Genomic DNA, 16068 nt, shown 5'->3' with positions numbered 1-16068 from the left:
ACACCCATAAAATGCAAGTGAATAGCAGAGTGAATTAGAATCCAAAACTCTACCATATGCTGTCTACAAGAAACACACATGAGGAAGGTAGATACACGTAGGATGAAAGTAAGAGGATGGAGCCAAATCTACAGGGCATCAACTGATAAAAAGAAGACAGGAGTCTCAATCATGATATCCAACAAAGCCAAAGTAAAAATAAATCCAGTTAAAAGAGATAGGGAAGTTAATTACATTCTGATAAAAGGCAGCGGCCACACCCCGGGCAATGGCTTCGACAGGCCGGCTAAACCTTGTGAGGTTAGCCATCGGGTCGTCGTCGTCGACCCCTGGTGAACTAGGGCTTTGCTCACCCAGCATGTGAAGACTGGCGTAACAGGCAGAAGAAACCAACAAGAAGGTTCAATGGCTGAGAAGGCGACGCAGCAAGGCACTGTGGAGTGCTTAGGACGTGTTGGAGCACAAAAGACAACATGGCCATCCAATGCAGCTGAGGAAGTCTCCAGATGTAACGACTTTTCGTGCCACTGGACCTAGGCTTCCAATGCCGAGAGAGTGGGACTGTCTCTGTGCATCGACTTTTCCACTTAAATCTTCATGCATAAGTAACTTTGAGCACAAAAACGCACAAAGACAATCGTCATCCTCAGTTACCAAGAGACTACTACTACTACTACTACTACTACTAAAAGGCAGTATAGACAATGAGGAAATATCTGTACTCAACATGTATGCAACAAATGGCATAGCATCCAAATTTCTAAAAGAGAAACTAGAGGAGCTCAAGGATGAAATAGATAGAAAAATTATACTAGTGGGAGACCTGAACCTTCCTCTATCCAAACTAGATAAATCAACCAAAAAAATAAATAAGAAAGAGGTAAGAGAAGTGAATGAAATCTTAGAAAAATTAGAGTTAGTAGACATAGGGAGAAAAATAAATAGGGACAAAAAGGAATATACCTTCTTTTCTACAGCACATGGTACATTCACAAAAATTGACCATGTATTAGGGCATAAAAACATTGCAAACAAGTGCAAAAGAGCAGAAATAATAAATGCAACTATCTCAGATCACAATGCAATGAAAATAATAATTAGTAAGGGAACATGGAGAGGTAAATCGAAAATTAATTGGAAATTAAACAATACGATTCTCCAAAACAAGTTAGTTAAAGAACAAATTGTAGAAACAATTAATAACCTCATTGAAGAAAATGACAATGATGAGACATCCTTTCAAAACCTATGGGATGCAGCCAAAGCAGTACTCAGGGGAAAATTCATATCCTTGAGTTCATATATTAAAAAATTAAGAAGGGCAGAGGTCAATGAATTGGGCATGCAAATTAAAAAATTAGAAAGCAAACAAATTAAAAATCCTCAGATGAAGACTAAATTAGAGATCCTAAAACTCAAAGGAGAAATTAATAAAATTGAAAGTCAAAGAACTATTGATTTAATAAATCAGACTAGAGGCTGTTACTTTGAAAAAACAAACAAAATAGACAAAGTACTAATCAATCTAATTAAAAAAAGGAAAGAAAAAAAACAAATTGACTATCCAAGATGAAAAAGGAGACCTCACCTCTAATGAAGAGGAAATTAAAGCAATCATTAAAAATCACTATGCCCAATTATATGGCAACAAATATGGCAATCTAGGTGATATGGATAAATACTTACAAAAATATAAATTGCCTAGACTAAAAAAGGAAGAAATAAATTACCTAAACAACCCCATATCAGAAAAAGAAATTGAAGATGCCATCAAAGAACTCCCAAAGAAAAAATCCCCAGGTCCCGATGGATTCACAAATGAATTCTATCAAATGTTCAAAGAACAACTAATCCCAATATTAAACAAACTATTTGACAGAATAAGCCAAGAAGGGGTTCTACCAAATTCATTTTACGACACAAACATGGTACTGATCCCAAAGCCAGGCAGGTCAAAAAACAGAGAAAGAAAATTATAGACCAATCTCCCTAATGAATATAGATGCAAAAATCTTAAATAGGATACTAGCAGAAAGACTCCAGCAAGTCATCACAAGGGTTATCCACTATGACCAGGCAGGATTCATACCAGGAATGCAAGGATGGTTCAATATTAGGAAAATCATCCACATAATTGACCATATTAACAAGCAAACTGACAAAAATCACATGATTATCTCAATAGATACAGTAAAAGTCTTTGATAAAATACAACACCCATTCCTATTGAAAACACCAGAAAGTATAGGAATAGAAGGGCCTTTCCTAAAAATAATAAACAGTATATATCTAAAACCATCAGCCAACATCATCTGCAATGGGGACAAACTAGAAGCCTTCCCCATAAGATCAGGAGTGAAACAAGGATGTCCATTATCACCTCTATTATTTAACATTGTACTAGAAACACTAGCAGTAGCAATTAGAGAAGAAAAAGAAATTGAAGGTATTAAAACTGGCAATGAGGAGACCAAGCTATCACTCTTTGCGGATGATATGATGGTTTAATTAAGGAATCCTAGAGAATCAACCAAAAAACTAGTCGAAATAATCAACAACTTTAGCAAAGTTGCAGGTTACAAAATAAACCCGCATAAGGCATCAGCATTTCTATATATCTCCAATCCATCTCAGCAGCAAGAATTAGAAAGAGAAATTCCATTTAAAATTACCCTAGACAATATAAAATACTTAGGAATCTATCTGCTGGGACAAACACAGGAACTATATGAATACAACTATACAAAACATTCTCCACACAACTAAAACTAGATCTAAACAATTGGAAAAACTTTGATTGCTCATGGGTTGGACGAGCTAACATAATAAAAATGACCATCCTACCCAAATTTATCTATCTATTTAGTGCCATACCCATTGAACTTCCAAAAAGACCCCAGCTTTTGGGACAAAAACCCACTATTTGATAAAAACTGCTGGGAAAATTGGGAGACAGTGTGGGAAAGATTAGGTTTGGATCAACACCTCATACCCTACACCAAGATAAATTCAGAATGGGTGAATGACTTGAACATAAAGAAGGAAACTATACGTAAATTAGGCAAACACAGAATAGTATACATGTCAGGCCTTTGGGAAGGGAAAGACTTTAAAACCAAGCAAGACTTAGAAAGAGTCACAAAATGTAAAATAAATAATTTTGACTACATCAAATTAAAAAGGTTTTGTACAAACAAAACCAATGTAACTAAAATCAGAAGGGAAGCAACAAATTGGGAAATAATCTTCATAAAAACCTCACACAAAGGTCTAATTACTCAAATCTATAAAGAGCTAAATCAATTATACAAAAAATGAAGCCATTCTCCAATTGAAAAATGGGCAAGGGATATAAATAGGCAATTTTCAGTTAAAGAAATCAAAACTATTAACAAGCACATGAAGAAGTGTTCTAAATCTCTTATAATCAGAGAGATGCAAATCAAAACAACTCTGAGGTATCACCTCACACCTAGCAGATTGGCCAACATGACAGCAAAGCAAAGTATTGAATGCTGGAGGGAATATGGCAAAATTGGGACATTAATGCATTGCTGGTGGAGTTGTGAACTGATCCAACCTTTCTGGAGGGCAATTTGGAACTATGCCCAAAGGGCGCTAAAAGACTGTCTGCCCTTTGATCCAGCCATAGCACTGCTGGGTTTGTACCCCAAAGAGATAATAAGGAAAAAGGCTTGTACAAGAATATTCATAGCTGCACTTTTTGTGGTGGCCAAAAATTGGAAAACGAGGGGATGCCCATCAATTGGGGAATGGCTGAGCAAATTGTGGTATATGTTGGTGATGGAGTACTATTGTGCTCAAAGGAATAATAAACTGGAGGGATTCCATGGGGGCTGGAACAAGCTCCAGGAAGTGATGCAGAGCGAGAGGAGCAGAACCAGGAGAACATTGTACACAGAGACTGACACACTGTGGTATAATCGAACGTAATGGACTTCTTCATTAGTGGCAATGCAGTGATCCTGAACAATCTGCAGGGATCTAGGAGAAAAAACACCATCCACAAGCAGAGGACAAACTGTGGGAGTAAAAACACAGATAAAAAGCAACTGCTTGACCACAGGGGTTGAGGGGACGGGTCAGAGGAGAGACTCTAAATGAACGCTCTAATGCAAATACCAACATCAAGGAAATGGGTTCGAATCAAGGACACGTGGTACCCAATGGAATCATGGGTGGGCTAGGTGGGGGGAGGGGAGGGGAGGAAATGATCTTTGTTTCCAACAAATAATGTTTGAAAATGACCAAATAAAATAAAAAAGGGAAAAAAATAAAAAATAAACTCACAGTATAAAGATTTTGCATTTAATCAGTGCTTAAAAAGTGACAAATCTCTTTCCTTATGACAATCCCGTGAGGTGGATCGTATAAATATTACCGTCCCCATTTTACAGAGACAAAATCAGTGAGATGAAATGCTTTGCCCAAGATCATACCACTAAGAGGTGTCCAAGCTCAAATGCACAACCAAGTCACCATTGCCCAATTCAGAGCTGTTTCAACTCTGCATTTCTACTGTGAACAAAAGAGCTGCATAAATCCCTGAGCTTTGTACCCAAAAAAATCTATTGGAACAAGATGAGAGCGGCGCAACAGATGAGGTAAGGGAAGTCTCTTTCAAAAGAAATCAGATCGTACAGTATTCGGTAGATGATAAAAATATATAAACATGTGGAAATGAACAAGTGGGGGTTGCACTGTGTCCAAATGAACAGCTCCTGGGAAAACTGCAAGGCCACCGTGGAGACAGATAACCGGGAAAAACTAAGACGTCCTCCCCAAGGCCACCACTGTTGGAGCAAGCAAGGCCACAAGAGCAAGGCCTGTTCTTTTCAGCTGCTCTATATATGTGCTCTCCTGATGCTACCGGGGCGCAGTTCTTTGGGGAACCATCCTAGTGGGCGCGCTAGTCATTAACGTCTCCCTGCTGCCTTTGCATTGTCTGCGTGTTCCTTTGCACCCGGACCCTAACAGACATAGATAATGCATACATATATACACACATATAAATATATGTATATGTAAATATGATTCATAACTTAACACAAATATATCATTTGTTTCTGAAAATACACTGATTTACTTAAATTTTTCTGCCTCAATACTTGAAGGATTTTACTTTTTATGACTTCTATCTTGGGGGACGTTAGGGTTTTTTAAACACATAATACTTTACACTCTTGATCTGAAGATCATGAAAATAGGTTGTTGTTTTTTAATTTGGTACCTGTTAAGCTTTTGTGTGTTTATATGTGTATGTATATACATGTAAGCACATATGTATAAAATATAGAGAAGTCTCCCCTTTCTATGGGCATATGTCACATATAAACAGGGTTTTGGATAACTTCCCTAATGGTCACTTCCTATGGCCCTCCATCCCCAACTTTAAACCCCCTAATTCTCTTCCTTCCTTCTAGCAAAATAGGGAAGCCTCTAATGTGATCTGCTCTCTGTTGACTGCTTACCCTTTAACTAAAACGAAACGTCTGCTTGGATTTGGGGTCTTTACTTTCTTCTTAGGGAATAAAAGGCTTCGTCTACAGTTAAAGACATTTCAGTCATCAGCAGATCGGGTGGGGGATACTGGAGAAAGAACAGTACCTTGAAATCACACCAGGCTTTCTCAGCGAAAGGTAAATCTCAGTTAGCTGGTTCTCAGGATTATGTGAAGGGTAGGAAGAGTTAAAGGGATGCTAAATCTGCCCCTTCTCCCATCCCAATCTCCAGACTAAGCCAGAATGCCACTTGGCAGAAATCACTTCTTCCAAAGCTCCAGGTTTTTCCAAAGGGTCTCTGCTTTCCATTTCTCCCCTCCACAAGCACAGGTCAAACTCTCTCCCCACATTAACCCAAATTCTGCCCTTGCCCTCGTGCCCCAGGCCTTCCACACGTATTTTGTGTGAGTACTTGTTCACTGGCAATCGTTTTAATGATGCCCGCACTGACTCGCCACGCTGCGAGTCAGCCAATCCACCCACTCAAATGTTTAACGGACGCCCTGAAACACTTCTGGAGCCTCCTAGATGTTTTTCCTAGTTGTTAAGCAATTTCAACAGAGCGACAGTTTTCTCTTCCACATCGGTCAAACACGCACGCCTGCCACTTCCTGGCCTTCTGACTAAATTCTATCGCCTGACGAAGCCTCGTCCCCTTGGTGACATTACTCACTCCCCAGATAACAGAATGCCGGCTGCTCCTTCTACGCCATTCGGTCCTCACCCTTGCTGGGACCACAGCTCAAGTCAATGATGCACAGGGCACAGCCCGAGGGTCGCACCTGGCCCCAAACACTCCCCTCTACCTCACTCCTTGCTCTCACTGTCTCTGCCTTCACCATCCTTCCAACACGGCAGCGTTCATACTGGCATGACCTCAACTCCAGGAGCTTTAACCCCCACCAGACCGTCACCCACCAATGTGACCCCCCCTTGGACCCCATCATTCCTCTGAAATGCCCCACCACAAACTCTTAAAAAAACCTTTACCTTCCATCTTAGAGTCAATACTGTATATTAGTTCTAAGGCAGAAGAGTGGCAAGGGCTAAGCAATGGGGATTAGTGACTTGCCCAGGGTCCCCCAGCGGGGACGTGTCGGGATCTCCCTTCTTGAGGGTTGGCTCTCCATTTACTGAGCCCCGTCTGCCCCTCCACCATTAATTCTTCCATTCTCTCTGATCCCTTCTACTCCTCCCACTCGTACCACTGAACGTGCTCTTCCCCCTCATCTGGACCCTGTCGTTCTCAGTAGTCTACCTCTTGGCTTCAGCAACGTCATTACTCATCTTCTTCTTCACGGGCAACGATTCCAAAGTGCACTTTCTACTATCCTGGAAAGTCCTGATCCTTCTGCCTTTAGGACGCTGCTCTAGCGCCCAGTCCATCTGGTGGGGGGGGGGGGGCACATTTATTTATGACAGCTGCTTCCACTATCAATCTACATTCCACCAGACTTCATCTGGGCCCTCAGCAGTGCTTTACAGACTTCCTCACACACCTCTCCCTCTTACTCCTATTTTACTAAGGCATGAATCATCTTCCTGAGTCTTCTCAATATTCATCCTCTCTCTCTCAAAAGTTTTCTGTCTTTACTGATTCTTGGCTCTCTCTGGAAAAGAAACATTCTTTTTCCTTGTCAAGAGTAACCCCTGCAACTCTGTCTTTGATTTTATCCCTTCCAATTGCCTCTGAGACTCCTCTCCATCCATTATCTGCTTTTTCTTACAACCAAATCTCCTGAAATGTAATATCCAAAAATCCCCCAATTATAAAATATTATAATAATAATAATAATATTTTATTATATTTTATATATTAATAATATATAATTAATGATATATAATAATATATCAATATATTATTATAATAATATAATAATTATAAAATAACAAAGCTTTAACTTGATCGTGATATCCAAAAAATGGAAATGTAATTACCTTAGCCATAACAGAAATATACTATGTAGCAAGATAAAATAAACTGATGAAAACGTTCATTCATTCAAGCAATCAATGATTTCCTCTGAAGTCAATAAGAACCCATTCTGAATGGAGTATTACATAGCTACTACTCATGTACACAAACATCTGGAAACAGAATTCTAACCTACGGTACTCCAACTTATTATAAAGAACAGTTTTACAGTGTTCTCCCCTAAAAGGCATTCCAGCTTTACTGTATCTATGAAATGGTATAACAGGCTCCTACCAGTAATCACACACTGCCTACTAAAGTTGAATAGAATAGGAATGGGAAAACCGGCTACATTCTAAGCCCTTTATTATGTAAGAAGAACACTAGAATATACATACATTTTTAAAATAGGCAGCAGGAACTCCTTTCCATGATCCAAGTAAAGCAGAAAATGTATAGACAGATGATTTTTAGCTTTACAAAACTCATGTTCTGGTAATTATTGTAGAAACATACCTCTTAGAGTTAGAAAAGTCTGACCATTTACTTTACGGACTAAAAAAATTATAACGGCTAATGATTCATTCATCTTCCCAGGCCCAACAGCTAGTGGCAGAGTTGGATTCCATTACTGTATCCACAGCATCATAAAAACTGGAATCCCGAGCACTGCATTCACTAAGTGCTTCTATGCGTGTACGTTGCTCTTCCTGCCAAGGCACCCCTGACATAATGCTGCTAAGCAGGAAGGACAACACGATGTTTTAGAATCAAAAGATCTTTTTGGCAGTATCTACGGCGGCTGGAGAGAGCTTTCTGATAACTAAGCTGTGGGCATAGGCTGATGGGCTCAAGCATTCTCCACACCCACCAGAATGGCAGGGATGACAAAAGGGGAAAATGGCACGTTGAAAGGGCCATAAGAAAGCAGCTACTAAAGAGGTATCAAACTCAAAAACAGAGACCGCTAAACTTTAAATAAGGGTCCCTGTGGGCCTCCGATTGACTTGGAAAATAACACATCGATATTATCTGGGGTTTGTTTTATTTTTATTTCTTTGTATTTTGTTAGAAACTCCCCAATTACATTGTAATTTGGTTCAGGCTGCACAAAGGAGTGCGCTGGGCCAATTATTAAACACCTCTGATTTAGTGCATTGTGAGTGGAGCCATAGAATTCTTCTAGCTATTTCAGAAAGTGATTTGGAACTGCACAAAAAATGACTAAATTGTCAAGATCCTTTCACTCAACTACACTCCTAAGTCTAGAAACCAAAAGAAAACAAAGAAAGAGGAAAAGGAACTATGTGTGCAGAAATATAAAGTCACTTCTTTTTGTGGTTGCCAAAATTTGGTAACTAAAAGAAAATTCTCCTATTGGAGAATGGCTAAATAAATGATGGGAGATGAATGTAATGCAACATTACTGTACCATATTTTATCACAAGAAATTATAGAGGGGGCTCAGTGGAGAGCTAGGCCCAGAAAGGGGAGGTCCTAGGTTCAAATCTGGCCTCAGACACTTCCCAGTTGTGTGACCCTGGGCAAGTCACTTGGCTCCCATTGCCTGGCCCATACCATTCTTCTGCCTTGGAACCAATATTGATTCCAAGACAGAAAGTAATGTTTAAAAAAAAAAATTAGAGAATGGACAATTTCAAAGGAAACTTGGAAGATCTTTATAAACTGAAGCAGAGTAAAATCGGCAAATATAAAATAATCTCTATGATGATAACATTATAGAGGAAATCAACATTAAAAGACTTTAAACTGATCAATACAATAATAAACTCTAAATTAAAAAGAATGAGAAGATAAAACCCATCACTCATCACTCACCTGCTGCCAGAGACATGATGAACTTAAAACACGGTCAGTCTGGCAATTTGTTCTGAAAGTCTATGCATGAATGTGTAAAGGCCTTTTATTTGGGTTTTGGTTTATAAAGATGTTCAATGAGGGGGTGGTAGAAAGAGAAGTTTAATAAAATGAAAAATGTAAGCACTATGCTTGAATGAAATGGAAAAAAAAGCATTATGAATAAGTTTCAGAGATATATTTTGAGAAATTCTGCACCAAAAAGAAGCCAACCCAATACATCATTTTAATTATGGTGATTTTACAAGACATCAATACATATGGTACATTATCTTTTTATGTTTTCAATTGATTTTTCATGTTAATAAAATGGTAGTAATTATTTTAATCTAAAAAAATAATTCACCAAATACCCAATTGAGGACTCTAATCTCCAAGCATGTTTCTTTATTTTTAGAAACTCAAGCTTTTTGTCTTGCATATTCTCAGATACCTTCCCCAAATAACACTCGGAGATGTTTCAAACAAATCAAATACAAATAAAATACCAAATGACCATGTGGATGCTCCAAACTAGGATTAAATATCAGTGGACAGAAATGAATACATTAAGTCTCGATACTCATCCTTTCCTTCCTTTTTGCACCTACACTGCACATAGCCTAGGACTATCTGTAGAGGCAGCTGATGTCTCAGTGGACAAAGTGCTAAACCTAGTCAGAAAAAGCCAAAATCAAATCAGCCCTCAAGCCACTTTAAAGCTATGTGACCCAGAGCAAGTCATTTAACTGCTATCTGCCAGTTATTTCCTCATCTGTAAAAGGGGGATTCATGATGGCATCCATATCTGACAGGGTTTTAGAAAGGACCAAATGAGATAATCATTGTAAACGTGCTTCTTAGCACACAGAAGATGCTTGTTCCCTCCCACCTCAGTTCCTCAAAAGGCTTCTTTAATGCTCAGCACTGTAGATGGAAGTTTCCAAAAGCTAAGCCTCTTGAAACAGGATGATTCCTTTCCTTTTACACAGGATGGGCTTTAGAATTTTGTGGTAACACAAATGATTCTGCAAAAGTGTGCCCTTTGCACAGTAAAACGTCCCTTTCAAAAAGGGAAAAGCCCAAAGGTAGAATTCTTGACTGATGAAGTGGGCTTCTTCCTCTCCTCTACTTCTCTGAACCTCTTTTCTTACTTCTCCTAAAATGAAGCCTTTCTCAATCTGGGCAACTGCTAAAGACTCCCCAGAGGCTTCCTGGAATACCTTCATCCACCACATAAGTCCCCTGATAGAATGTGGGCCCGTTTCACTTCTGTCCCGTTATCTGAGACATGGCGGCCACTCAAATTGTTGCTGAAAGATTCTTCAAAAACAAAGCTAATCAACATTGTCTGTGGTGGCCAAGAACTGAAAACAAAGGGCAGCTGGATGGCCCATTGCCACAAGTGAACACAATCGGACTTCATGGTACAACCTCCTAATGGGTAAACAGCGAGCATCCAGAGAAGAACGGACAGTGTCCCAGAAGCTGACTGATCCAAGGTGAAATAAGCAGGTCCAGGAAGACACCATGTACATACATCAATGAAAGCCCAAACAAGAAAAATGACCCAGCCTGGCCTCGGAGAAGTCGAGTTCAGAAAACGCACCGTCATCCCTCCTCTCTTTGCAGGGCTGTGTGGGAAAAGGTTTCTACACTGGCCAACAGAGCTAAAGCATTGGGTTTGTGACGCTCCCTTCCACCCTCCGGCTTCTGGGTTACAAAACAAAGGCTGGTTCCTGGCGAGATGGAGCAAGAGGAAAATATCTGGAAATTAAAGCAAAGTAAAAACAAAAGCTATTAATAAAGTATTTTTCCATAGATTGCAGTCTTTTAGTCAGGAAAAGGTACCAGAAAATGTTACAACAGTAGCTGCACTTCAGAGAGCAGATGACACAATGCCCTGCCTTGGAGCAGCACAAAGCCAGACTCAGAAACCTCTTGTACCCTGGAGGCACCAGTCCCAGATAACTCCAGAGCAAGGGCCACAGGTGGCTGCTGAAGCTGAAGCAGAACTCTTGTTCAAGCAACTTCAGATCCTATTGTTCCCCCATAGCTGCCACTTAGGCTACTTTGAGGACATTCCCTAGCAAACCCTGAAAGCAGGGATGCAAAAAAGGAGGCTTCCAAAGAGCACAACAACAAGAATAACTGGTATTTACACAGTGTCTTCGAGGTGGCAGGCAGTGGGCTGAGTGAGTTACAAGCAGGATATTATCTCATTTGATCCTCACAACTGTTATTAGCCCCATTTTACAGTCGAGGAAATTGAGGCAAACAGAGGTTCAATGACTTGCAGGCCATTCCTCCCCACATCAATGGAAACATAACACTTTCCACAGATATCTAAGTCCTCTGATCTCTGAACCTACTGCCAATAAACCACATGTAAAGTACAGGAACTTTAGAATTCTCTAAAGCACATGGCTTTGTTTTGTATAACAAAACATGTACAACCTAGATGGAATTTCTTGTCAGCTCTGAGAGGGGAGAGGGAAGAAGAGAGAGAGACAATATGGATCATATAACTTCTAAAAACTTAGGTGCAGATTTGTTATTAAAATAAAATAAAATAAACCATATGGTTCCTCAACTCCCAGCCCTACCTCTTTTGGACTCAAACACTTCTTTTCTAGAGTCTCATCAATTAAAATTCTAAAGCCCAGGAAATTCTAATTCTGGAATTTATTTCACCTGACTTCATCCCTTTCTTTTTCCAGTATGTGATGATTATGTGTCCTTTTTAAATATATTTAGAATCTCCAAATGAGACTCAAATGATCAGTAAGATTATGTTCAGAATCGCATTTATTAAATTAGTGCATTGGTATTTTTCTGCAACTGTTTGCCCTACTGTCTTGAGTTAATTGGCAAAATTATTAATTTCCTAAAAGGCAGCAGCTTCTCTTCTTGGAAAACTGTGCCCAACAAATTCTGGCTGAATAAAACTTGACTTCTCACTAATGAGTTAAACAACTGGAAATGCTTTTCTTTGTTTTTAGAGAGGAAAGGAATGAGCACAAAATTCACTCCAAAGTTCACTCTGTGCAGGCATAGAAAATTACAGTTTCCAGATGCCCAAACTCTTAACTCCAGGGAAAAGGGTACTGCTATGTCACTAACTGTCTGTCTAGTTAGGAAAGAACGGGTTCTCTGGTGGTAGAATGGTTCACAATACCAAGTCTCTTGCAAAGCCTGGGGAAGGAGGAAAAGAAAAAATGGGTGGGTAATAAACTACTCCTCATGTCCTGATCTCTTGTACTATGTACTATTACAGCATAATGAGGGCAATAATGGTACATGTGAAATTACAAATCTATGTGTATATGTACACATGTATATTTGTACGTATACATACTGTGGTTTATATGCATATATGCACATAAGAGGAGAGGGAAGGGAAGGGGAAGGGGAAGGGGAAGGGGAAGGGGAAGGGGAAGGGAAGGGAAGGGAAGGGAAGGGAAGGGAAGGGAAGGGAAGGGAAGGGAAGGGAAGGGAAGGGAAGGGAAGGGAAGGGAAGGGAAGGGAAGGGAAGGGAAGGGAAGGGAAGGGAAGGGAAGGGAAGGGAAGGGAAGGGAAGGGAAGGGAAGGGAAGGGAAGGGAAGGGAAGGGAAGGGAAGGGAAGGGAAGGGAAGGGAAGGGAAGGTTAGGTTAGGAAGATTCTACTGGAGAAATGAAAAAGCTATGTATGCAACTGGTTTTCAAATCCCCTAAACTATTATGTGCTTAGCTTTAATTAGACCTTAAGAATCAGAGAATCACATTCCAGTCAGGTAGGACCTAGTCCTATAACATCACAGATGTCAAGGGTCATCCAGCTCTACAGAAACGCTTCCAGCAACAAAAGGCTTACAAACAACCTTACAGAGCAGTACAAAGTCTGGCCCATCTTAGGAAAGCTTTGTTTGGCAAAAATAAATAAATAAATAAATGAGATCTTTTTAATGGCACATTGAAATCTGCTTTCCAAGAAATCTTATTTAGTCCTACTTTTATCATATTGAACAATCCAGAATAAGCCCGATGCTTCTTCAAATATTTGAAAGGCCATCAATGTGAAAAAAGCATGTTCCTCCTAAGCTGTTTCTTCTGAAGGCTAAGCATATCTAGTTCCATCTTAACGTATCTCATGAGACTATTTCCTGATCATTCACCATCACTGTTGCTCTCCTATAAATGGAGACCAGTTTGTTCATGTCAGTCTTAAAATGCTGTGTCCAAAACTGAACAAAACATTCCAGATGTAGTCTAATAAGTAAGTACAATGAAAGTGCTATTCTTTTTCTAGAAAATTTACTTTAGTAGTTTTTAATTTTCTCGGACTCATATAACATTGGATTCTAAGCCATATTTTGAGTAGCAAAGAACATTTTTACTATAGTACCTATAAAAAAATCGCCCCCCAAAAGGATATAGAAATAGCAACATACAGCTGCTACTGTTTTCATTAAAACTTCATTTTAAATCTAGCAAGCAGTTTTCTAGGATAGGCATAGTGTTTCACGGGATACAATGTGCCAGTACAGAAGCATTCTTTCATGAGCTTTTGCCCTTGCTAGCTTTAAGTTATAGGGAAAAAATGTCAATTTTTATATCACCTACTTTCTGCCACTATCATGATTATTCATTCATCTGGACTAGATACAAAATGGTAATAACCAAATGCATCAGTATACCCTTTAATAAGAAAAAAAACCTGGATTTTGGAAAATGAAATAAAATTGATTCAATGGAGTCTGGATAGTGCCCAACTAGGTATGGATTCACTGTCTTGGGCTCACTACCTCACCACCAGGACATATACATTCAATTTCTGACTTTTTAAAGTGCTTTTGGATGAAGGATGCAAACATGCTTCCTTATGCAGTTTTCTAAAAATTTAAATCATGTAGTACAAGTTTTACTATGTCAGCATTCCATTTAAATACAAAGCTAGATTTTTAAAATATTCCAGGATATGAAACCAAAAGCCATTCCTCAATTGCTTAGTCAAAAGATAAACAATTCTCAAAACAAGAATTGTAAACTATTAGTAATCATGTGACAGACTGCCTCAAATCACAAGAGAAATGCAAATCAAAACAACCCCCAAGTTTGCTGCACACAACAAAGCAGTAAAGATAACAATACAGAATAGTCAATGTTGGAAGGGTCATTCTCAGTGGAGCTGTGAACCTGTATAACTAGTTTGGAAAACAAATTAGAATTTTTTTTTTATGACAAAGTAATTAAAAGACAACATGCTCTGGTCATGTATACATACTAAAAAAAGTCACTGATAAAACAAAAGGTTCCATATACACCAAAATACTTATAACGGCGCTTTTTCAATGGTATCAAAGAACTGGAAATAAAGTCAATGCCCATCAGAGATAGGGCCAGACAAATTGTGTACATGACTTTAACAGAATGTTATTGTGCTGTAAGAAATGACAAAAATATGAAGAATACAGAGAAATGTGGAAAATGTACACAAAATGATTCAGAGTGAAGTAAGGCCAAGAAAACAATATACACAATGATAACAATGCAAATAAAATAACATCTGCAAAATAATCAAAAGTTAATGTTGCAATTAAATGTAATAGACTTCTCCATTAGTGGCAAAGCAGTGATCCTAAACAACCCAGAGGGATCTATGAGAAAGACCACCATCCACATTCAGAGGAAGAACTGTGGGAGCAGAAACACAGAAGAAAAACAACTGTTTGGATACATGGGTCGAGGGGATATGGCTGGGGATGTTGACTCTAAATGAACATCCCAGTGCAAACATCAACAGCATGGAAATAGGTTCTGATCCAGGACACAAGTATTACCCAGTGGAATTGTGTATCGGCAATGGGAAGGGCAGGGGGAGGGAAGGGAGGAAGGGAATATGATTTTTGTAACCAAGGAATAATGTTTGAAATTGACCAAATAAAATGAAAAAAAAAATTTTTTTAATTAATGTTGCAAAATTACAAAGAACAGGTATGGCTCCAAAGAAGAGATGTGAAAATACACCTCTCTCCATTACTTTGCAGAAGTGGGAAGTCCATTGGCATGGATATTGTATATATTTTCAGATTTGTTGTTGTTGAATTGGATCCGTTTTACTGATTTTTTTAATCTTCCTCTTTTTCTTGGAAAAAAGTTTTGTTTTGTTATCTAGTATGGTTCTCTGCGAAGGGATATTGAGGGATATGTAATATGAGGGTGATTTAAAACAAAAGACATCAATATATGGCAAGGCTCTGAAAAATAAAAACTAGAAGGGAAATGCAAAAACAAAGTGATAAACAAACTTTATTTAAAAACAAAACCCAACTTCAGAGTCAACGAGTAGATATATTTTCCTCCTTAAAGAGGGGCTATTGATCAATCTATTCATATAAAACTATTCTCTGTAAAAATTAATGTCAGTTAATTATGATTTTTTTTCAAAGCCCAACAAATAAAATGATTTTTCAATACTATTTCCTGCCCTAAATTAACAAAAATGGCTGGTACAGATAAAGACTCCCATAAAACAATGACGACAAAAGACAAATTCCATACTAGAAAGCATAGAAAATCCATTTCTTATTATCCCCTTTACTACAAATAAAAACCATAGCAAATATAGGAAATGTTTCACAACTAAATAATACAAAAGCGGTAATGAAAGAGGAAATGGCCACAAAATAAACAAAACAAAAAAACCCTCCTAGGTGCTACAATATAAATCCCCTCATGCAGTTATGGACCCACCCTTAAAAACTGGTATACTAGGGAGAAGGGCATATCAAGGCT

General features: G+C 38.7%; 1 protein-coding gene across 12 annotated transcripts in view; it reads right to left on the bottom strand.

The window, feature by feature from the left end:
- Positions 1-16068, bottom strand: part of ARL15 (ADP ribosylation factor like GTPase 15) — a 485879-nt gene that overhangs the window by 438495 nt on the left and 31316 nt on the right. For 2 of the 12 annotated variants that reach the window (XM_056824917.1, XM_007486297.3), the window contains exon 1: positions 5629-7293. The exons of 7 other annotated variants lie outside the window; for them this stretch is intronic. Coding sequence is in view for 1 of the 5 variants with exons in the window: in XM_007486299.3 (XP_007486361.2) it covers positions 7461-7469 (9 nt within the window). In the remaining 4 variants the exon portion in view is untranslated. Of the gene's footprint in view, positions 1-5628; positions 7294-7460; positions 8907-16068 lie in introns of those variants that run through there. 3 more of the 12 variants (XM_016431296.2, XM_007486299.3, XM_016431298.2) reach the window with 3 other exon arrangements.

The sequence above is a fragment of the Monodelphis domestica genome, chromosome 3 (assembly GCF_027887165.1).
Source record: "Monodelphis domestica isolate mMonDom1 chromosome 3, mMonDom1.pri, whole genome shotgun sequence".
NCBI lineage: Eukaryota > Metazoa > Chordata > Mammalia > Didelphimorphia > Didelphidae > Monodelphis > Monodelphis domestica.
This window is presented reverse-complemented; position numbering and strand designations above follow the sequence as displayed.